Source organism: Triticum urartu, chromosome 1 (assembly GCF_003073215.2).
Source record: "Triticum urartu cultivar G1812 chromosome 1, Tu2.1, whole genome shotgun sequence".
In the NCBI taxonomy this organism is placed as follows: Eukaryota; Viridiplantae; Streptophyta; class Magnoliopsida; order Poales; family Poaceae; genus Triticum; species Triticum urartu.
In genome coordinates this window covers 67,367,088-67,391,306 of record NC_053022.1, presented here as the reverse complement: position 1 = coordinate 67,391,306, position 24,219 = coordinate 67,367,088, and the positions used below count along the sequence as shown (strand labels likewise).

Genomic DNA, 24,219 nt, shown 5'->3' with positions numbered 1-24,219 from the left:
AACCATTCATCAACCTTAAGTGGGAACTTGTACTTGTACTTGTGCTTGTTCTCACCCGCAATCTGCTTATCCATTTCAATTGAGTACTTTAGAAAGTACCCATTCATCTTGAAGAATGTGTATTGAACTATTGATGTTGCCAGCAATGCATGTACACCCTTGAGCACCCTATTGAAACATTATGCCCCGTTCCTTGTCATTTGACCGTACCTCTGACCATCTTCATCAAAAGATCGTGCCCGCTTCCTCCTTTCTTGAATGTGCCTATTGAGAAACTCAAGACCACCGACACCGATTTTGTGTGTGCGAGAAATTGGTTGTACAAGTAGGCGAACCGTCGACCAGAGAAAGCGAGACAACAATCTTGAAGATCTCAACCAGTTCCTTGAGCCCACATGCCCTATAGAAATTTGAACAAAAATGCCTCATGCACCATCGATGGTGCAACAGAGCATGCCCAGGAATGTCAATGTCCACCATGTTAATACTTCCAGGATGGTGATCCGATATGACACAAATTTCCCTTTCAACCGGTAATACCCTAATTCTCAAAAGATGCAAGAACCACTCCCAATTATCATTGTTTTCCACCTCGACCAAAGCAAAATCTAAAGGCACCAACCGGTTATTGGCATCACTCCCTATTGCAACTAAGAGAGTTCCCTTGTATTGTCCAGTCAAGAAGGTGCCATCGATGGAGATGACCGGCCAACAGTGTTTGAAAGCCCTCACGCATTGCTCGAATGCCCAAAATGCACGGTCAAAGACTCAGATTGTCTTTCCATTGCGAATCATTGTTTTTTGGCCACACGGCTCGACCACATGAACCATGCCTGGTTTAGTGGCGACCATAGCTCCCAACAACCTAGGGATTCGGTTGTATGCTTCCTCCCAATCACCATACAACATCTTGAATGCGACCTGCTTCGCCTTTCATGCCTTCACATATTTGACCTTGTAGTGAAAGACGGCTTTCACAAGGTCCATGACACTCTGATGCTCATTGTTGGTAGTGAGGGAGGGAGTTGGAAAGCTTGTAAGCGATGAACTCGGAGGTGAGTTGTCTGTAGTCTTGTGACACAATCTTGCTATCAACCCTCTTGCCTCGGCACATGTGACTTGGTACACAACTCACTATGTGCCAATTGGGCCCTCCTTTCCATGGACTTGCAAGCACAATCCATGGACATCCGTCCTCCTCACATGCAATGGTGTAATGCACCTTCACGTCCGAGTGAACCACCTTGTGCGGACGATAATGCGTAACCGAGTAGTCGCCGAGCCACATCTTAAATTCCAAGAAGGTTTCAAACTTTGACCTGGGAGAAATACCGTTCTTCTTGTGTTCCAAATCCCAGTGAGAAGTTGGCCTAACTTCAGAAAATACATTGTTGCCACCGTCAACCACGGCTTCATCCGCGATACTAAGATCCTTGAACAATGGTATCCGATGATCATGCCATGGTACTTTCTTGAAAGCTTGGGCCTCCTTTGTTGTGAACCCCTCCTCATCAACTTCTTCATCGGGACCATCATCGTCCGACTCCGATGCATAGCAATGGGAATACGGGATGGAAGGGTCCATGGTCTCTTGCACATGGTATGTGTCCAAGTCACCAACATTGTTGCCATGGATATCAACTTCATTCTCATCATCCTCATACTCATCATTCTCCTCCTATAAAGCTTCATTTTGGTTGTTTGAAATCAGGCTCAATGTTGGCCTCACTTGTTCGGTCAAAAGAGGTTCACTCATTTCATCTTGGTTCGTGGGTGGAGGACTCTTGAGTTATTTGCTACCAAGAAGGTCAAGTCCAAGTGCGAACTAGCCTCAACCTTCTTGGTAGCAAAAAACTCAAGAGTCTTGTCTAGATATTCGGCTATCGTCTCCTTGTATGCAACCCAACGTTGCTCGGAGTTCACACGCATTGTCTTTCAATGGATGTGCATTTCAAACCCCACATTATACCTTCCCTTTAACTCAACAATGTCACTTGGGTCCATTCAATTCAAATCTTTCCTCACTTGTTCCAAGACCTCCTCATAACCAGGACTACTCTCAAACACCATGTCAAGCTCATCCAGGCCCGGCTCAATTTAACCTCACATGATGAACATAAACACAAGTTCTTCCCATCCCTAAATCTATATCTATACCTACTAATAAAGTAAGGTGCATTTCTTCAATTTTTTCATCCATTCACCATCGATTTTTTTATACATATGATGTGGTACTAAATTTTTGTGCGTCTATCTGCTAGAAACTTAAAAATGTTTCTGCAGAATTCCGCAATTGGGCCGCGTGCGCGGTCCGGCCCAACGAAGCCAGCCCAATTATTATTGCCCACGTAGCTGGGAAGACCTTATTTGTCACATGGAGCGATAAATAGTTGAAGCTTCCCACAGGGCACCTAAGACTGGGTCGGCACGTTTCCCCTTTTTCATTGTTCTATTTCTATTTTTCTTTTTTCTGTTCATCTCTCTTTCTCTTATATTCTTTTCTGTTTTCCTTATTATTTTTTGTGAACTAAAAATTTACAAAAATATTCGGAATTTCAATTTTTGTCCAAATATTCAAAAAATGGTCAGAACTCCAAAACTTTGTTCCTGTTTTGCAAAATGTTCAAAACATTTAGAAATTCTTGTGTTAAATTTTCTCAGCATTCAAAAAATGTTATCATATAAAAAAAAGTTCTCCATTTTAGAAAAATGATTGTGTTCATAAAAAATTCTTCGAAATTTGTTTTATAAAAATTACATTTTATATAATGCTCCGTATTTGAAAATATTCCTTTTTAGTGAGATGTTCACAAATCCAAAGTAATGTTCGCGTTTAAGAATTCATTTTCTAAAATTGCTATGAATGTTCCCCTTTAAAAAAATCAAAATTTCAAAAATATTTGTGTTTTTATAAAATTTCCATGTTTTCAACATATTGTCTGTGAATTTAAAAAATATTCATATTTCTAATTTTGTTTGTGTTTTTCCAAAATATTGGAAATTAAAAAAATGTTTGCATTTGTTCAAAATTGTTTGGGATTTAAATTTTTTTTACGTTTTGAAGAATATTCGCCAATTTTGAATGTTAAAAAAACAAAAATATATTTCTAATCTAGCGTTGACCATTGGTTAGCGGTGCGCGTTCGTTCTATGCCGGTTAACTATAAATGAAAAAATTGTAGGCACATGCCAATAAAAGAAAATATGTTGTTTGACTTTGATTAGAGCAAAATTATGGGCACTTGAGCACTGAAATAATCAAAGAAAATAAACTTGTATAAAGAAGGGACATTCATGCCTGATTATGCTAATGAAATGAGATTTACGTGCTTCAATTAATAATCCACCCAGTTACACTGTTGTAGTAGAGAGTGGTCGAAGCAACCTGTCATGAAGGTCGCCGAGGTTGTCAGAATCGCGATTTTAAATCGTATCGGAGCTTCGATGATAGAATCACAAATCATAGAATCTTCACTATCAGGATCGTAAAAACGTAGATTCTATGAACTAAAATAGTAGAATTAAAATGGTTTGTTTGGATCATAAAGTCATAGAATCGTATAACAGAATCACGATTCTGACAACCTTGCACCGCACAGCCACCAAATGAGAAGGCATGCACAACCCCGAGATGGATGCGAACCGGAGAAAAAATGCATGAGTTGAATGCTCGCCACCACGCCGACCAACCCCACCACTATCAAGATTTCACGTGTCAAACATGCCTAGCGAGAAGACCATGACTCTTTGCTCTGTCACCTATGATTGTGGAGACTCTTTTTTTGGATGACACATCAATTATCTTTCCCGTTGCTTCTCGCAAAGAAACAATCTCTCCCATTACAACACACGAGCATATGTGCTAGTTATTAAAAGAACACAATGCAAAATATATTTCGTAAGTACTCATCTGAAGATTAACACAAATCCAAAGCCCTAACATAGATAGCAAACAATAAACATAACCCTAACTTAACCAGAACCATATCCCTAGCCCTAACCCTAACCCCAACATAACAAGAACCATAGCCCTAACCCTAACATACTAAGAAGACTAACCCTAGAAAAATGCCGAACAATCATCTCATATTTCCATACAAATTCCAAAATCCATGAAGAACTAGTGTTTGACTAACCCTAGTAAGAATTGAGCAAATGAGAGCATTCTTTCGGATGAAAACGAGGGGATAGGAGGAGATTACATTGAGGGAGGAATTAGGGTCCAAATCCATAGACAAAACCTTCAGATTTGCAGGAGTTGGGGAAGAATTTGAGAAGGAAGAAGAGAAATGGGAGGGGAGAGGGGGGAGGAGAAGCCAAATCTGTTATGGATGTGTGTGGGGATGAGTTAGGGGCCCCACAACTGGCTAGGTAAGTGAATGTGCAGTCATAATGCATATCCGCCGCACTTGACAAGCGTGGCGCCTAACACATAGACGCCATATATGGGTAGCATAGCGCCTGTCGACTAGGCGCTGCAGATGTTGGGCCGGGTCTGACCCCAAGGTGCCACGTTGGCCAGGCGTGCAGCGCGTGTCAGTAAGACGCTGCTCAATAAAATGCAACGTCTGTCGGACGCTGCATAAAAGGGTCAGCTAAGTGTTCACGAACGGTTTAGTTTGTGAAATAACTCCGCGTGAGGTTAAATTTGCACATTTTGCCTTCGAGGAACCCGGAGGGGCAATATATGTGTTTCCTTTTATGCTCACGTAAAAAGGAGAAAGGGGGAGAAAAAAAAAACTAGGGTTCGTTCCAGTTCGTTTCCGGGGAGCACCGCCCCCCGAGCTCCCGTGCCCTCCGCTTCCCCAGCCGCAACCAAAGAGGTGTCCCCGGCGGCGGGACCTACGGCGGCAGGAAGCCGCAGCCGCGTCCTGCTCGCCGGGCTCGTCGTGTAGGCCAAGAGCGGCGGCGGCGGTAGCTCGGGGAGCTCGCAGCAGCGGCGACCGCAAAAGGATCGGCGACGGCGGCAGTCTACTACCCCGTAGTTCGAATAGAGGCCCCTCTTCCTATCGAGGTGATTCGAGGACCCTCATCTTTCCCTTGTTTTTGCTGCGGGATGAAGTTACTGCTAGCTCGCAGCGAGTTTACACGGTTACATTTTGGTTGTTTTCCAGATTGCTGCGCCAGCTTAGCTCCATTCATGTACTACGCTAGATTGCAATGATAGGAAGGCAATCGATTCCTAGCCTTAGTAGCCTACCATGAGTTGCGAACTATAAGTGATCGGAATGTTAAAAAGTTTTCTTTTTAGGTCATGATAAATAAGCGTCTAGTCTTTGTGGCTGTCATCGCTTTTGGTAATCCTTCCTTTTAGTCGATTCCATTTTTTGTTTGCTGCGGAGGTATTGGTAAGCCCTAGCATTACATTTTTCTGTATCATCCGGTTCTTGTTTAGAACAAAATGATGAATATTCTAGATAATTGCCAACCCACAAGATATTTTTGTTATGTTTCATGCACCAATCAGTTACTCAGATTGTTGCACCAGCTTAGCTCCAGCTCTGATACACTATTGAATTCATGCTCCAGCCAGTTATCCAAAAGTCCGAACTTATGGAGAAGGTTGGGCATTGCACATATACTTCAACACAACCCACACGTGCAAGCACTCTCGCCTCAAACGTGGGCACTACTAGCACTCTCGCCTCCGTGTTTGTGAATAGGGGTGAGCAAACGCTCTAGCCAGAACTCAGAACTTGAGACCTCTGACTCTGATACCATTATATGTTTCACGCACCAACCAGTTCACCCACAAGTCCGAACTTATGGAGAAGGTTTCCCATTCCACATATGCTTCAGCAATTTTTAAACCAGAATGTTGACTAATTTCTATGCTAGGAAATGATGACCGCAAGATATTGTACTGAAACGTGGTTGATTCCAATCCCACACTTCCAATCTAACATGAACAGTGGCCGATTTGTTCATGTGAACAGTGGGAACTATAAATGGAACCGCCTTATATTTGGAGGGGGTTGTGATATTCATCATATTATTTGGGTTTGGTTTGAGCTATTCACCAATGGAAATATGAAGAATAAGATTCACGTTACCTGGCATTTAAGTCATCAATTCGTTTCTTGGTGGCAATTGTGTAACTCCAGAAATTGACATCTCAAGCCTGCGTGGAAGTCATGAGTATGCATGTAGAACTTTATTCGTCACGTATAAATTTTGCTTGTTGAACTATGTTCTCCCATATAAATGCATGTTGTTTACCAATCTTGCCATTTGAGTCTGTTCATCATATTAATTAATCGTCTGTTGCTCAATGCCACCTAGATATTTAGTATTTAGTAACAAATTGGCAGATTGATCATGTCTGGCTTACAGCGTCTTTAATCTTTGCATATTATATCTCATTGAAATGGTTTGTTCATCAGTGTTTAGGCATATATCTGCAGCTTTGTCACAACAAAGGAATCTCTCTGGGAGTTACATTGAGCACTAGGAATAATCTGCAATGGCAGAGGCCAGCCCTAGAACAGAAACGTCAACAGATGATACTGATGAAAATCTTATGGTAAGTCTTTTCTTACCTTAATTAGCTCAGCTATTGTGTGGACTATGGAGTGGAGAACAGCCCAACTAATTTTACTGAATGTATATGAGTGATCATATAATAATGGTAAACAATGATATCAATAGTGAGGTTTATCATTTTCACTTGGAAACAGAATCAGTGGTTATGAGATCAACCATTACATTAAACCATGTGAGCAATAGTGGCTATAGAAGTTGAAATAAGAGGGGTTGACCAAATGTAGTGGGTGTTCTGTAAGATATTTCTATTAGCTTTGCCGTTCATTCAATGGTTTAAATTCGTGGAAGATGTGTAAACTAAAAAGTCAGTATATAGTGATCTGCACTATGCTGCTACTTGGATTTTTTTTTGAGATCTTGTTATGAGAGAACCGCTCTTACAATACTGGGTAGATGGGAGAATTTGTATGGTATCCATCAGTCCTGTTTAGATTACTACACAATAGAACAGAACCTTCACATTTCATAATCCAATATAACTATGTGTTGTGAATGGACAGTTCACATAGATATCCATGAAATTAGGAGTGAAAAAACATGAATAGTCGGCTTTACCTATTAAGATATCTAGCACAATATTCTTTTGGAAATACAATATAACACTTGTTAAGTTGGCTCACTGCTTGATACGATCCTCAAACCCCTTGACCTTGTCTTAGTTCCTCAACAACCATTTATTTGTATTCTGTCTTTATGATAGCTTGTGAAATTGGACCATCAGGATTCAGGAGTATCACATGTACAATTACGAAACACATACTCCCTCCGCCCCAAAATAAGATTTAGTACAACTTTTACTAAATCAGTGACACTTATTTTGGGACGGTGGGAGTATAACATAGATCTTTCAACTCATCTGCTGAGGTCTATGTAGATTATGTGGTAGTTGAAAATGGTAATTTTGACAGTTACAATATGGGCACCCAAAATACGTTATGTCTGCGATGCAGAACATACATGTCCTTGATAGATGATAAAACAATAGTAAACCAAAGGATACACAAAACAGGAGCTGCTATGCTAAGTGGCCAAATTCATTTTTTGCATATATGACTAGGAAGATGCCCTAATACCCTTAACTAGTCCACTAGTTTTTCATGAACAGGAGAAGCATAAAAGAGAAGTAAACTAGTTTTGCTTTTCAGTTATGTAGTGGAAAATCTCATTCATATTTTATGCTGAAACATTGGGAATCTAGGAGAGGGAAATTAATTGTTTAAAAATAAGAATAACGCTGATAGTTATGTTGTCATCCGCAGCTTGAATCAGGTTTTTCAGGAATCTATGAGAGGGAATTTAATTGTTTAAAAATAAGAATAAAGCAAGCCTGATAGTAGTATGTTGTCATCCGCAGCTTGAACCAGGGAATGCTGCTCTTGCTGTTGTTTCTGACTCTAGTGACAGATCCAGAGACAAAAACGGAGATCAGAAGGTAAAAGTTTTCAAGTAGCTTTCTCCGTTTGATTTCACGTTATCGCTCCTGCTACTTGCAAGAAATAATTTGCTAATAGCTTATGTTGCAGACAATGCGTCGGCTTGCTCAAAATCGTGAGGCTGCTAGGAAAAGTCGTTTGAGGAAAAAGGTACCTGGATGTTACTTTTAGCTTCTTTACTAATGACAGTGCTTTTATTTTCGTGAGACTTTTGGTTCACTTGGTATTGCATTCTACTAGTACTTGAATTATGCCACTCATATAACTAAACTGCATTTTGCTATTGGGTTTATTTATTTTTCTATTGGGGCTCAGTTATTGTTGGCGCTAGGGCAGTATACACATTATATTGCTGGAAAAATGTAGAGAGGATGGATGAACTCGTGTAGGCCTGTGTATAATTTTTAGATTAGATTAAGCACAGAAGCAGGTCTAGTGGTTTTGCCTGTAAGCCGTTAAAAGAGTTCAAAGAGCTTTCGGTGAGCATGTTGCGGAGGTTTCGGGTGAACTGTTCCATTGTTGAGAATCAAAACGGAAGTTCGTTTATGGAGAACATCACAATATTTAATTCATTGCTACAAAGTCATCATTTTCACAATTCTACTATAGATTGACCGTGGCGGTGTGGCCTGTGTATTGTATATTGTTTTCATAATGTTGCTCTCTTTTGTAGGCATATGTTCAACAATTGGAGAACAGCAGGCTAAAGCTTACCCAGCTAGAGCAGGAGTTGCAACGAGCTCGTCAACAAGTTTGCTTTTATTGCTTGTCACTTTTTTGAGTTCTGGTTACAAGACTTCATTTGAAGTTTGCTTATGGAAATTTCCTTCACAGGGCATTTTTATATCTAGTTCAGCAGACCAGTCTCATTCCATGAGTGGAAATGGTAATATCAGATCTCTCCAGTGATCAATATGTAATCTTTGTATGCCACATGAACTATTTTCTTAATTTTCACCATGGACGTATCCAACAAATACATGCCACATTCTCTTATTTTTGTATATTATAACTATGCTGCCTTTTGTTACAGGGGCGTTGGCTTTTGACACAGAGTACGCACGGTGGTTGGAAGAACACAATCGACAAGTTAATGAGCTGAGAGCTGCAGTTAATGCTCATGCAGGCGATACTGAGCTGCGTAGTGTTGTTGAGAAGATCATGTCACACTATGATGAGATTTTTAAGCAAAAAGGAAATGCAGCCAAAGCAGATGTCTTTCATGTGTTATCAGGCATGTGGAAGACACCAGCTGAGAGGTGTTTCCTATGGCTTGGAGGTTTCCGACCTTCTGAGCTTTTAAAGGTGTGTAATGCAGCCTTGTTCTTTGCTTTTTAGTCCTTCGGAATATCAAAATCATCTAGCATGACCAATGTTGCTCTAGAATATCTTAGTCTAGAATGAAAAAATTGTCAGTACAAACCCTCTGTTTCAAAACAGATGACCTTATAGGCTATCCAACTTCTCTCAAATACTTGTCCTTCTGCACTGCAATTACAACTTGAACCATTGTGTTTGTATTAGGTCATGTACTCCCTCCGTTCCTAAATATAAGTCTTTTTAGAGATTCCAATATGGACTACATACGGAGCAAAATGAGTAAATCTACACTCTAAACTACGTCTATATACATCCGTATGTAGTCCATATTGGAATCTCTAGAAAGACTTATATTTAGGAACGGAGGGAGTATACAATAGCAGGGGCAGACCCAGGAAAAAATATGAGAGGGGGCAAGAGAATTTTTTTTTACGATGCAAGCAGGGTGCTCCTGCCATTTCATATAGATAGGAAAAAGGAAAAATACAGAGTTGCCCCGGTCTTCTAAAAGAGAAAGAAAACCAAAAGAGAAAGTAAGAAGAACAATAAGAACAACTATGTCGACGCTAGTATACCGAAACACTACCACCAAATCACGAGTGGGCAGCCCCCTGGGCGAAGGAAACAAAGGCTCGCCATCGCCGGCTCCCTACGGGCTTTTGCCGGAGGGGGTTGCCAGCGATGAGAAGAGAGAGGGCAGGGAGGAGGGGGAGGAAGACCGGATTTGGGCAGTCGCTCTGGGGAGGCAGCGACATAGGGGTCTGCGTCGAAATTTTTAATGTTCTTCTTACAAGTGATAGTGAAACGATGAGTAAGAATGTATGGTCATATACTCATATTCGTGGAATAATAAGGCAAAGGAAACGTCCCAATAAACTAAAGTTGGGGAGTTGGGTCTCCAGTTGAAGTGTGCTAGGATTCAAATATACTTCCTTTGTAAACAAGTATCTAAAAAACGTCTTATATTTTGTTTACAAAGGAAGTAGTATAATAGATAATCCGAATTAAATTGGAGTTTGTCAGTCCAGACTATGCAATTTTATTCGAAGTACAAAGTTGCAAACTTAAATCTATATGTCAATTTTATTCGAAGTAGAAAGTTGCAAACTTAAATCTATATGTCATAACCGAATCGCTTGAGCAGCTGAACTGATCTGATCATCCAAATCGGTAAACTATACACGTAAATAGATGAGAATAACATGGTTTCTATCATAGAAATTGCAAACACACAATTTTTTTCTTCGAGAAAAAGCAAATGGCCTTTGCGTTTCATTGCATTGGAAAGAGAGGGAATTTACATCCTCCTAGGAGGCAGGTTTACACAGCCGACAGGGGCTCAGTGGACATCCCAGGATGATGGCAAAACGACCCTGAGCCCTTGAGCCCCGACCTTTGCCCATCATCGGGTCTCGTCCTTGATCCTGTCAACAAGCTCATTGAGCGATGGGCTCACATGGTCAAAAACACACGCGTTCCTATGCTTCCAAATCATCCACGGCACCAAAAGCGCCACGGATTTCAGCGCCTTGCGTACAGCTGGCGGTGTGGATTCCTTCGCGCGCAGCCACCAGATCATGAGTGCAGCCAAGCTAGGACCTCATGCCATGTCTGCTTAGTGAATGGGCACGTGAGCATCAAGTGCCTGATTGTCTCCGGTTCTTGGTCGCACAGAAGGCACCGCGGGTGGTGCTGCAGGCCACGACGTGTGAGTCGCTCCACGGTCCAGCAGCAATCTTGACATGCCAGCCAATGGAAAAACTTCACTTTTGGCGGTGCCCAGCTCCTCCAAATGAGCTTCCAAGAGTGGCAGCCCGTCGCTCCCTGGAAGGTTGCCCGGTAGCAAGACTGGGCGGTGTAAGCACCATTGGCGGTCCAGCTCTAGAGCAGCTTGTCCGGCTCGTTGGACAGTTCGACATGCTGTACTAAGTGCCAAAGCTTCAGGTACTGTCCAATCTCTGGGAGGCCGAGCAGACCATGGATGTCGCGCGCCCAGCTATTGTTGGTCATGGCCTCCGCCACCGTTCTCGACTTTCGGCGATGCTTGGGGTTGCACTGGAAAAGCATGGGCGCAAGCTCGCGGATGGATTGGCCGCCGAGCCAACGATCCTCCCAAAAAAGGGCGGTCCTGCCGTCCCTGATGGTCATGGTTGTGGAGGCGTAAAAGAGTGCGCGCTCCTCCGGAGTAAATTGTAGGTCAAGCCCCTGTCATGCTCGATCTGTGTCCGTACGCGCAAGCCATAGCCAGCGCAGCCGTAGCGATAGCCCAGTGCGCTCAAGGTCCCGGACGCCAAGGCCGCCATATTCAAGCGGGCGGCAGACCCGGCACCATTTCACGTGGCAGTGTCCACCGTGGGCGTCCGCGCGGCCAGCCCAAAGAAAGCCGTGCCGAATCTTCTCTAGTTGCTTCAGGGTTTTCTTTGGAGGCGCTAGCGCGAGCAGTTGATGAATCAGTATCGCGCTAAGCACCGACTTGACGAGCACCAGTCGTCCAGCTTTGTTCATCAGCCATGCCTTCCAGGAAGGAAGCCGGCCCGCTACCGCGTCGACGAGGGGTTGCAGCTGGGCCGTGGGGGGGGGGGGCGGCGAGTGGTGAGCGGGATGCCGAGATAAGTGACCGGCAGGGCCACGATGGGGCACCCAAGCAGCTCCAACAGCCCCGCAACGGAATCATCGGCATGAAGGACCATGGCAGAGCTCTTCTTGTAATTCACCCGAAGCCCAGAAGCCACACCGAACACGTCCAGGATGCCTTTGACAACGGTTATCTCCTCGGGAGTGGCATGGCAAAAGAGCATCACATCGTCGGCGTAGAGAGAGATCGCCGGGATGGCTCGTCGGGGTGCAGCTGCTGGAGGATGCTTGTCTGGAGGGCGCGACGCATTAGCCTCCCAAGTGTTGTCCACCGCCAGCACGAAGAGTTGCGGGGAGGTGGAGTCGCCTTGTCTTAGTCCGCGGCGGTGCCAAATTGGCGGGCCGGGAACTCCATTGAGCATGACACGAGTGCTCGCCGAGGAGAGCAGAATGGCCAGCCACTCCTTGAATAGGTCCCCAAACCCATACTGGCGCAACACCTCGAAGAGGAAGGGCCAGGAGATGGAGTCAAAGGCGCGTGTGAGGTCGAGTTTGAGCATGATCCTGGGCGCACCAAGTTGCTGCAGCATCTTGAGGGATTGCCGGACTAGAACGAAGTTGTCGTGGAGGCTATGTCCGGCAATGAACGCGTTTTGGTTGCAGCTGACAAGGGTGTCGAGCTTGGGAGCGAGGCGCAATGACAGGACCTTCCCGAAGATTTTGGCCACTATGTGGATCAAGCAGATCGGTCGATAGTCACCGAGCTTGTGGTCCAGTGTGTGCTCCCGGTCAACAGCGGTGCCCAGCAAGCCATCAAAATGCTAAAACGCTGCGTTGGCCATCTCCTTGTGATCTATGAGCACCTGCCCATCCACGGCGAGGCTGTATATGCGGTTCTTTTGCCGTCGGTAGGAGCATTGCCGGTGGAAGAAGCTTGTGTTGGCGTCGCTGTCCTTGAGAGACGCGATGCGGGGCACACTGTCTAGCAATCGTGCGCTCCATGGATGCCATGCCGAGGTAGGCGAGCTTGAGCTGCTTGCGTAGGCACTCCTCCAGTGGCGAGAGCACCTGGTCCTCCTGCGCTTTGTCGAAGCCCCGCTTTGTCGAAGCGCAAGATCAGCTTGCGGGATATGGCAAGTTTTTCCCGAATGTTGCCCGTGGACTTGGCGCTCCAACTCGAGAGGCGGCGAGTAGTAGCTTGGAGACGCTTGACCAGCCGCCGGAAGGGGTCGTCATCATGCACCAAGCTCCAAGCAGCGGCAACGGTGTCTTGGAAGCCGTCTAACCAAAGCCAAAAGTCCTCGAAGTGGAAGCGTTTGTGCGCCGCCGGCATGGGAGAGCAATCCAACAGCAACGGGTAGTGGTCCGACACGGCCGAAGCAAGGCATCGAAGGTGGCATTCGCCGTGCGCATCTTCCCAATTCGGGGTGCAAAGAACGCGGTCAAGGTGCACCAGCGTGTGCGGCGATTGCTCATTTGACCACGTGAAGCGACGCCCGTTGAGGTATATCTCCTTCAAGGCGAGGTCGTTGATGGCGCGGCAAAACCTTCCCATCATGCGCCGATGCAGGCCACCCATGTTCTTGTCCTCGTCGCATTATATGAGGTTGAAATCACCACATAACATCCATGGGCCGGGGCAGGCCGCCCGTATATCGCGCAGCTCCCGGAGGAATAGGATTTTATCTGCGTCGTCCTGGGGTCCGTAGACCGTCGTCGGCCACCACGGCGTCCCGGAGGCCACGGACACCTTGGCCGTGAGCGCATTCTGGGTGAGCAGGGGGTCAGAGATCGTGACAACCCTGCTCTTCCAGGCGAGGAGGATGCCGCCTCGTGTACCATCGGCCGGGAGGTAAGTGTAGTCGTCTGTTAGAGTACGTAATGGCCTAATGGGCCTGGGCTGGCAGTATAGCCCGTTAGTCTTAGGGTTAATTAGAGATAAGGGTCGCTTGCTTAGGGGTCAAGTAAGCTTTGCTTGGGAGTCAAGTAAACCTCTCTATATAAAGTGAAGAGATGTATCAATCTAATCAAGCAAGAGTTAAGAAGGAAATCCCTTCCATCTTGCCCGGCCATGGGCAAAGGCCCCCGGCCGGCCCTCTCGCGCCCTCCTTCTAGCAGCGCCACAACAGTTTGGTATCAGTTAGCTTCGGTTCGATCATGTCTTCACCGCTGCCCAACCCGTCTCTTCCGCTGCTGGTCATCTCGTTGCCTTCGGTGACCACCACGATCGTCGCCCCTCTTGCCCGCGCCAGGATCCTCCGTCGCGCTCGCCCCCGCCGTCCTCACCCCGGAGGTGTCCGGGGCGCTGCGGGACCTAACCCAGGCTGTCCAGGAGATCCGCCTGTTCTTGGCCGGGTCCTACAGGTCGCACTCGGCTGCGCCGCCCATCGCTGCCACTGCGCTGCCCTGGCAGCCGCTGCACCAGGCGGCCTCTGCCGCGCTCGCCGGGCCGCTGCAGCTGCCATCCACCGCCACCACCGCCCCGCCCTGGCTGTAGTGGCAGCCGCCGCTCCTGGCGGCCTCCGCCGCAGCAGCCGCCGCTGCTGCCCCAAGGCGTCCCCGCCGCGCTCGCCGGGCCGCTGCACTAGCCGCTGCAGCTGCCATCCACCGCCATCACCGCCCCGCCCTGGCTGCAGTGGCAGCCGCCGCGCCCAACGCTCCACTGTAGCAGCCACCGCCGGTCAGCTCCGGCCTCGCATCGACCGCGCCGGCGGGAGTCCCGATCCACCAGATCAAGTTCCCGCCGTCGCCATCACCGCTTCCTCAGGGCGTCCCCATCCAGCAGATCAAGTTCCCGCCGTCGCCGTCACCGCTTCTGGCTTGGATCACTACCTGCCACGTGTCGGCGGCGGTGAGGCTGCAGGCTGCTGCGTGCGGCCTCCTAGCGCGTCAGCATGTGCGGGAGATGCATGGTCTGCAGCTGCCGCTCCTCCAAATTGCCCTTCGCTGTGCAAAGGACCTCGATCTCGTCCGCTGCCTCGGGGATCTTGGGCATGCGGTTTCCCCCATAGGCGGCGGGCATGCTGTTTTTCCCGCGGGCAGCGACCTCAAAGTCTGCGACATCGGCGGTTGGGGGGAGGGGGGGGGCGCACCCCTCGTCATTCTCCATCGCAAGCCCTCCACTCTTCCCTGTGCGGTGCAGACCAACATCCGTCGGATGGGGAGAAGGCAGGGTGTCACCGACAGGAGCACACCGCGTAGCACTACTGCATTCCGCTGCCGGCAGCCGCGAGGGCGTCTTTGCTGGTCGCTCTTGCGACCACTTCCAGGTGGCCGTACACATGCACTCCTTTTGTCCAGGTGGTATCCATGGGATCTAGGTGGCTGTACACGTGCACGTCTGACGTGCGGATGGTGTCCACTTTTTGTTAAGGGGTCCAAAATAAAGCGTCCCAGTCCATTTCAGGTTGAGAGTAATAAAACAAGCCGAGATGTAAAAGGCTTGTTTTTAGGTGTTAGGTTTGTGTTGCGTCGAGTCATGGTTATAAGTTGGTTAGGCTGCAGCTCGAGGACAAGCTGCATGTCCAGGTGGGGTGTAGTGTTAGAGTACGTAATGGGCCTAATGGGCCTGGGCTGGTAGTATAGCCCGTTAGTCTTAGGGTTAATTAGAGATAAGGGTCGCTTGCTTAGGGGTCAAGTAGGCCTTGCTTGGGAGTCAAGTAAACCTCTATAAAGAGAGGAGATGTATCAATCTAATCAAGCAAGAATTAAGAAGGAAATCCCTTCCATCTTGCCCGGCCGTGGGCAAAAGGCCCCTGGCCGACCCTCTCCCGCCCTCCTTCTAGCAGCGCCATAACATCGTCGAACTTGGAGCCGAGGATGTCTAGCACAATGGGCGAGTAGATCAAAGCCATCTTAGTTTCTTGTAGACATACAATGGAGGCGTCGGTAGTGCCCAGCAGAGAGCGGATTGCACTATGCCGGGCGCGTGAGTTGAGGCTGCAAACATTCCAAACTGCGTTTTTTAGTCCGTGATCCATGAACAAGGGGTTGACGATGATTGGGCCGGCGGACCTAGCTCTCGCAAGCAACAGCTGCTCGCGTGGGGGAGGCGAAGCACGCTGGGATCTCCCGATCGACCAGGGCGGCGATGGCCTTGAGCACAGACAGGGGGATTGGCGCCGCGAACATGTCGTCGTAGGCTTTCATCTCAATGGCCGTGATCTTCTGGTTGGTGCCTACTATCCCCAGGGTGCGCAGGATCTGCACATGGGCCCTTCGTTCTGCCGTCGGCGGCGCCGCCGCAGGTGTGGCCGCAGCCGCGGAACGGCCTTGCTGTGGGGCGAAGTTGAGGGGACGACGCGGCCTCTTCCCGGGAGTCGGCAACGACGCGCTGATGTGCTTCGTGGCCGCGGCCAAAAACTCGCCGAGCGTCCAAGCCTGCTGCGTGGTCGCACGGCTGCGCGATCGTCGCATCGTGATTGGCGGCGATGCAAACCGTCCAGATGCCGAGGAGCGGGGTCCGGGGACGGGCGAGCGATGATCAGCGTTGGGCGCGGGCGTGAAGGAACCCTGGGGCCGCTGCAGTATGGAAATTGGGCTCTGGGCCTCGGCCTTTGGCGATCCAGTGGCGGGTGGTCCGGCAGCGGCCACAAGGAGCAGCGTAGTTGGAGATGCGGGCTCTGCAGCGAGCGGCCCAGGCCCATTTGGCCCAGCAGCAGCCAGGCGATGAGGGGGGTAGGGGGTGGGGGGCAGCTTTGGAAGAGGCCTCGGACGTGGGCACGATAGCGGGTGGGGCGGCAACCGGTGCGCCTCCTCCCGCCGAAACCGTTTGAGCGGGGTCGAGGGGCAGCGATGACCGGTCAACGGGGATTCCTGGGCCCACCAGTGCGACAAGAGTAGGCGAGACGCCACTTTGCCCCGACAAGGCGACAGGTGATCTTGGCAATTCTGAAGCCTCTGGTACCACAGGCTGCGAGTCTGGGACCTGGCTCAAAAGGGCAAGATCCCGACACGACGTTGGGTCAGCAGCGGCAGGGGTGGGACCCACGGGATCGTCCTCGGGATCGTGGGGGGAGCCCGAGTTTGAAATTCCAGGGCCTTCTGGCGCACCAATGACCAGTGGGAGCTCGCCAGCTGGCATCTGCGCAACCTTCCTTGCGTCGTCATCGGATGCGACAGCCGCTCGCGTAGGATCTGCCGCCAAAGCCCGCTGCTGCGGGCCCTTTCTTTTCCCCCTTTTCCTCTTTTAGCACGGTGACGAGAACGGGCGGGGCCCTGCTGACCCGGCCACGACAGCATGCCATCTCTCGACAGTCGGGCGGGCGGCATCGCCGCCGCCGTCGCCTGCCGGGGCCAGGAGGTCGCCGTGTTCAACCCGTCGGTCCGCCCCGAGCGGTCGCAGGCGCGCCATGCAAGCGCGTCCATGGCCATGCCGTCGGCCGGGCCGCCCGGTGCTGCGTCAGTCCGCCTGCGCTTTCGGCCACGGCGTCGCGCCCGTCCATGACCGGGGCCCTGGCCTTGGCCATGCCCATTGTCGGCGCCACCTCGGCCGGGGTCGTCATTGGCCTGGACATCAGGCGGGGGCACCCGGAGCGGGGCAGTGTGTGCGAGCGCGATGGAGACGGGGTATGTGAGCGTCCTGACCTCCGGCGCCTCCAGGGGACGCGGGCTGGAAGCAGTTCAAGATCTCCAGAATGGTGACACGGCGGATGTCGGCTGGGTCATGCACGCGGCCGGACAGGCGGAAGACGACTAGGTCCTCACGAGAGCGCGTGCGAGGATGCAGCCTCTCGATCCAACAACTCTCCCCGAGGATGTGCTCGGCGGTGGAGAGATGCCATGCTTGGGCGGGGATGCGGCGGAGCTTGAGCTCGACATGGTGTTCAAACCCGCCGGCGCTAGCATGCGCAAGCTTGCACCATGGCCGCAGCGACAACGCGAACCGTGGCGAGTTGATGAAGTGCTCGCCATTGAGAGGAAGCATGGTGTCCAGGGAGAAGAGGATGAGGAAGTCCTCGGGGTGGTGCTCGTGCACGGTGAAGTCGCCCTCGGAGAGCTCGAGGGAGCGGTAGAGCAGCTCGGCCACCTCGGCCGCGGCCACCTACGGCCTGTTGCCGGTGATGGAGGCCACCATGGCGCGGCCAAGGGCCCGCTCAGCCTCCTCCATCTTCGTGGACTGCGCCATGATGACCCGCGCGGGCACGTCGCGGCGCGACTGGGGAACGGGGGCCGGCGGCAGGAGCGCAGGAGGTGCCGGTGGGGTGGTGGCGCGACGAAGCGCAGGAGGGCCAGGGCCGGGCCGTCTCTGCCAGGGGCGTCATGGCGAGGCCGCGCGTCATCGTTGCGTCGGAAGTCGCAGTCGCGAGACTCGTGGCCTGAGGTGAGGCAGCGCCTGCACCGAACGTCGTTGGTGCGGTCGCGTACCCGGTGGCGGTGGTCGAGGCAGCGAAAGCACAACCCAGCAATCTCCTTCGGAGACGGGCTGCGGCGGCGTGGAGGCGAGGGGCTGGGGCTGCCGTCCTGGCCTGGGCGGCGGTTCCGCGCCGCGGCTGCTGGAACCCATCAGCGTCGAGCACGGCTCCGCCGGAGACGCGGTGGACCTCCGAGCGGGGGCCGAGGCGTTGCCTGGCGGGCATGTGGGCGGCCGGCGAGGTGCGGCCAGGGGCCCTCGCTGCCGGCGACGCAGCAGAGGCCGGCGGGGTGAGTGCGACGTCCTTGTAGGAGCGTGCCGAGGACTCGCTCTCTGAGCTAAGCCAGCGGTCACTGGAGGACACGCGCTCGCCGGAGAGGGTCGCCCGGCGGTCAGCAGGGGCGGCACCAGGGGCTTCCATGGCTGGGGGAGGGGGCTAGGGGCGGGCGACCGGCGGGGAGCGTCGGTGGCAGGCAGGGGAGGGCTCGGCGGGGCTAGGGGGTGGGAGCGGAGCCATCTCTTCACCCGAAATCACAAACAAAAAAAAATTGCAAAGAAAAAACCCTAGATGACTTATATGGCATACCTTCGTGTCATGTAGAATTACGGAGTTGCAGAATAAACGGGGCTGTTTTGTGGCATCTTTTTGTGCAAGGCCGAGAGGGACAGACGACGGCAAGGCTGCGATTGCCTGTAGGCAACGTCACAGTGAGCCGGCGGCTGCATGATCGCTTCGGGGAAGAGATTAGGGCTTCGGCCGTCTCGTGCGTGCGTCAGGTGCGTGTGTGTACGCTGAAATCTGGGGCGAGGCACCTAGCCGCAAGGCCACTGCGATCGAGTTAGCCAGGAAACGATGCAAACGCAGGCTGCGGGCTACATGCTACAGCAAATAGCGGGCTGCTTCTTCATAGTTTAAAGTACGTGGGCTTCTGAAAATACAAAAGAAATGTGCCAAGTGGGGGCAAAGTATTTCGGCCTAGTGGGGGCACACACGTATATGGAAGACTATGCATACGCGGATGAGTGCCTCAAAAAAAAAAATGCATACGCGGATGAAAAAAACGAGCGGGGGCAGTTGCCCCCACAACCTATAACGTGCGTCCGCCCCTGTACAATAGTACAGACAGGTGCTGTCCATAATATACCCCTCCATGTCAAATATGGACCATGTTGTATTGATAGCCTATACAATGATCCGTCTGTTAGTTGTCTTTCTACTCATAGGTAATTTTGATTAAAAGATAGAAAGAACATTCAGACAATAGAAAAAACTCAGTCTTGTCTGTAAAAACTCGTTTGGCTGTGACACTCATTCTCCCTTTTCTCTTTCCGCCACATCATCAAAATTCTTATGTGGCTCCTGTTAAATACAGCTTGTATAGGTCTATTGTACACGCCCTTACCCTTTATCAGTGTCATAAAAACGGGAACTAATTAACTCATGCTTGTGTGCCTTAATTTGAGGAGGAAAATTGGGGCATTTTAATGCCTTGGTGAGAAGAAAGCGATAAACATGAAAATAAATGGAGGGCAATATAGACACCTTACTCTTAATTCTTGTGCCCAACTCTAGAAGGGCATTTATTTTAGAACAGAGGGAGTATCTATGCGCCTACCCCAACTTGTTTGGGACTAAAGGCTTTGTTGTTGTTGTTGTTGTTGTTAGGGAGTATCTATGCATCTTTCTCTGTGCTGTATGTTATCAGGTTACACTAAATAATATATGGGGATGTAGGCAAATTATGGATTTTGAGAACGCAATATCATGCGTCTTGTTTTGCATCTCTTTGATACTTCCTTTGTCTCCTTTATTTGTTTGAAATGCTGATGTATTTATTGATGAGTTACTAATAAACTAAGAAACTGCAGCTTCTTTCGACCCAACTTGAACCCCTAACTGAGCAGCAGCTGTCAGGGATATGCAACCTTCAGCAATCATCACAACAAGCTGAGGATGCTCTTTCACAAGGAATGGAGGCTCTTCAGCAGTCTTTGGCAGAAACGTTGGCTGGGTCTATCGGCTCTTCTGGATCTGGATCAACAGGAAATGTGGCAAACTACATGGGGCAAATGGCCATGGCCATGGGAAAGCTTGGAACCCTTGAAAATTTCCTTCGCCAGGTATTTACTTTACTCCGAATGTATGGTTAGTAGAGAGTACTATGATATGATACCAGAGGAGCTGGGCAGGAGTATATAGATCTCTGTAGGCTATATAATTCAAAAGAGAAAAGTTGATTTTTCATCCCACAACTCTTCCGGAAGTCTACATTTGGCCCCTCAGCGTCAAAACCGTACTCTGCACCGTTAACTCTTCAAACCAGACAAGTTTACTCCCTCGTCTCAGCCGACCCGGTATAGCTGCTGACTTGACCCTGTTGTGACCGGTCTTCGCTGACGTGGCAAAATTTCTCTTCTATTAATCATATATCTTCCTTCCATCTCTAGTGGGCATTTGATCAAGCAACTCACACGCATGCACTTTCGCCAACGGCACCACCTCGTCGTCCGACTAGGCAACATCAGCTAGAAGCACGCCACCAGCACCACTGGCCTGACCTACACGTCTTGGCTGGTCGTCAACGACGGCCGCCGGGCCCAGGGCTTGGCCTCTCGTCACGTCGAAGATGGTTGCCGTCGTAGCTGTGGCGGAGGCGCCTAGGTTCGCCAGCTTTGTCCGTGTTGCCGATGCTCGATTGTGGCGCAGTACGCGTCACGGGGGCCGGCATGGTCAACGCAGAGTTCATGCTGTGGACGTGCACAAGCCGTGAAGCACCTCTCCGCGGACCATGCCACTGGTGGTGGCAATCGCGAGTTCAGTGCCAAGCTGGAGGTGCTCGGTAGCCTCAGCCACCGTTATCTTTATGATCTCTGAAATGGTAGGGAGGAGGAGCGGATGATGCTTCAACACTAGAGGTTATCTTCTGCAGTCCACTTTCTATCTTCTCACATATCTGCTTGTACAATTGTAAGAAGGGACTCTTCCCATCCTTCTCCTCGTTTGCATTAGAGGTTTGCTTGCGCTTCTTGCTTGCTTTTGGTGTTTTCAAAGATGCCAACGTCATTTCAGCACTATCATCGGGTTTCTCCATAGGAACCGCATTATCATCACTTGATTCATCAGAGGGTATATCTCCAGCACAAGAAGCACTAGCCCCTGTGACATTTACTTTGTCAAATATGATGTGTACTTCAAGGTGCTTCGGCCCCTGTCGTTTGAACTTGAAATGATGCATTTCTTTCCTGTCTTCTTCTGGCATATCTGAAAATAAATGTACAAGTTAGGTAGTGCAATCATATAAAACCATGCAAAATGAACCTTTGTTGATACTCTTACTTCATCCCACCATTCCTTAGAGCAATAAGCAGTTCTCTTTTCATCATCCATCCAAGCCTAGTTGCTTCATTGTTCAACTCCTTGAAAGAACATACTCATTTTTTATTGCATCCCATTCGTTCTTGAATTTATCCTTGGGATACTTCTTTTCCGTTCTTGCTTCCCATTTCTCCAAAACGTTATCCAACCCTTATCTAAATGACCTAAAGGGTCTATTCGCATTTTCAACCTCTTTCAAGATTTCGATGAGTTTCTTCAGATGTGCATCATCCCACACCGCCTTCTCAGTATACTTCAATCAAGCGACATGACAAAAAAAAAATCAAGAACAATCCACTTACATAATCTCAAAAAATCATCCAATGTACAACAATATGCAACAATACTATCAAAATATCATCCACTGTACAGCAATATACAACAATATGCAGCAAGTACTGTCAAACCATCATCATCACACCCTCAAAATATCAAGTATACAGCAATTACTCATCCAATACAACTCCCATCAATTTGTTTTGAACAACAGTGCATACACAAAATTAGGCAAAAATAATTAACATAACAGGGGAGGGGAGGAGGATGCGAAAGGAGTGAGGATGGAAGAGAGGGTCAGCCCAGATGTGGCCGTCTGCACCGGAGGAATGGCCTGCAGCGAGCAAGGTAAGGGTCAGGCCAGATCTGGCTGATTCAAGGAGAGGGAGGAGAAGGGTGGAGGGAGGAGGGAGTAGGGGGGAGGAGAAAGGAGGGCCGGTGCGCCGGCGGTGCCGGACGGCCGGCTGGACCAGGGCCGCGGGGAACGGGGATAGAAGAGGGAGGAAGGAGGGAGGGGACGAGAGTGTACTTGGGCCGGCAGTGGAGCGCTGCTCCGGGCATAGGCGGGGGTTGGAGGGTCACCGGAGTCCGGCTGCAGCGGCTGGCGGCAGCCAACCCTAGCTCCTGCATGGGGCTGGCGGCTGCTCGGTCGTGCCGGAGTGCGACTAGGGGGTCCCCTTCGTTCCTCCGAGGCTGCTGAGAGGAACAGATTGAAGGGTTACGTTCACTTGGGAGTGGCAAAGATGGGTAAATACTATCCAACTTCTAGGGGACAGCTGAAAACGGCCGGTTGAGAAGCCGGAGAAGTTGGGGTAGGCTGGCTTCGACGTGAAAGCTGTAGCTTTTACAAAAGCTGCTGTCAAAATTACCCCTTTGGTTAGCTTCTAGCTTTCTGTGGCTGTGTACGTTGTGGAAGGCATGCTGCTGGCTGCGGCAGACAACTCACGCCAAATGGTCGACTAAATGTCCGCACTGGAGATAGATGGGAGGAAGTAGATATATTGCTACGTGGACACGGCCCGGTCAAAGCCGCACCATGTTATGAAACAAACCGCTTCGGTTCTGGAGAGGGACCAAAGTTGTCTGGTTTAAAGAGTTAAGGGCGCAAGATGTCTGGTTTGAGAGTCGAGGGACGAAGTCTGCAATTTGCGAAGAGTTGAGGGACGAAAAATAGACTTTTCTCAATTCAAAATGATCTGCAAAATCCTGTTTAACTATATGCTTTTATGACCGGTGTGTTTATGACATCCTTTCTTGTTTTAATACTATCAAGGCTGACAACCTGCGGCAGCAGACTCTTCAGCAGATGCAAAGGATCCTGACCACAAGGCAGTCTGCCCGTGCACTTCTTGTGATAAGTGATTACTCATCCCGGCTTCGTGCCCTAAGTTCTCTCTGGCTTGCTCGACCGAAGGAATAACAAGCGCGTGCGATTTGACTGCAATACATTTTCGGAGTTTGGGGGTGATGGTGGTGGCAGTCATGCAACAGACTTGATTCAGAGGAACTTGCACATACTATAATCCAAAGAGATGTTGTGTTCAGGTAGCTTAGCCATATAGTGAAGTTGAGTGCATTAGGGCCGGATCCTTGTTGTACCGTTAACCGCTGTAAAATTGGCATCCAATGGTTGCCAAGTAATCTTTAAGATCCTAATTTGCAGAGAGCCATCCCTTTAGATGTGCATTTACAACTCTTTTGTTGCTAATCGGTTTTATTGACTGCTGGGTACATTTGACATCATGTTGTACAATGCCAGGCTAATCATCTAACGACTGTATATTACCATTTGGTTGCCTTAATTTTGAGTGCGGTGATTGATACTGTATGTTTCTATTTGTACCATTATGTGTAGACTTGTGGATTATGGTGAGATTGGAATTATTCCTCGCATCCACTTTTTGAGCGTGTGCTCTGTTAGGACAGGGCTTAACAGGCAGCTTTCATCTGAAAATGTAAGTTGCGATGTTGATTTACATGTATGTGTATTATGTCATGAAAGTTTGATACATATGTTTTTTTTTGTATTTTAAAGCACTGAATATTTTTTGTTTTTGTTTTGCTGCACATATTGTTGGTCAACCAAATGTTGGAAAACACGTTATTTCCAGACGGAGTGTAGTACTCCCTCCGTTTTTGTTTAGTTTTTTTGAGAAAGTATGCTTGTATAAAGATCATGAAATAAATACAAAGTCGTTAGACTCGTACAAGCACACCGTGACACTCACAAAAGACCAGAAAAACAAAGAGCATCCCAAAACAAACAACCAGTAAAACACAAAGATCCTTGGAGCTACACCCTGACACTCACAAAAGACCAGAAAAACAAAGAGCATCCTCAAACA

General features: G+C 49.2%; 1 protein-coding gene across 4 annotated transcripts; it reads left to right on the top strand.

Annotated features, from left to right (window-relative positions):
• Positions 1-4,700: 4,700 nt before the first annotated feature.
• On the top strand, positions 4,701-23,676 carry LOC125547965 (transcription factor HBP-1b(c38)). Of its 4 annotated transcripts, none has more exons than XM_048711709.1 (9): positions 4,701-5,014; positions 6,384-6,523; positions 7,898-7,975; positions 8,067-8,126; positions 8,650-8,727; positions 8,811-8,862; positions 9,010-9,281; positions 20,138-20,343; positions 23,148-23,676. In XM_048711709.1, exons 2-9 carry the CDS (start codon positions 6,464-6,466, stop codon positions 23,194-23,196), a joined length of 855 nt encoding a protein of 284 aa, XP_048567666.1. In that variant the 5' UTR covers positions 4,701-5,014; positions 6,384-6,463; the 3' UTR covers positions 23,197-23,676. The 4 variants fall into 4 exon arrangements, with proteins under 4 accessions (XP_048567666.1, XP_048567661.1, XP_048567654.1 ...); XM_048711704.1 differs by having other exon boundaries at positions 4,705-5,014; positions 6,405-6,523; positions 20,092-20,343; XM_048711697.1 differs by having other exon boundaries at positions 4,705-5,014; positions 6,391-6,523; positions 20,092-20,343.
• Positions 23,677-24,219: the final 543 nt, after the last annotated feature.

Excerpts from the sequence above, each read along its gene's own strand:
- LOC125547965 (XM_048711704.1), top strand. The coding sequence starts at position 6,464 with ATGGCAGAGGCCAGCCCTAGAACAGAAACGTCAACAGATGATACTGAT. Across the intron at positions 8,127-8,649 it reads AAAGTCGTTTGAGGAAAAAG|GCATATGTTCAACAATTGGA; the intron begins GTACCTGGATGT and ends TCTCTTTTGTAG. Across the intron at positions 8,863-9,009 it reads TCATTCCATGAGTGGAAATG|GGGCGTTGGCTTTTGACACA; the intron begins GTAATATCAGAT and ends CTTTTGTTACAG.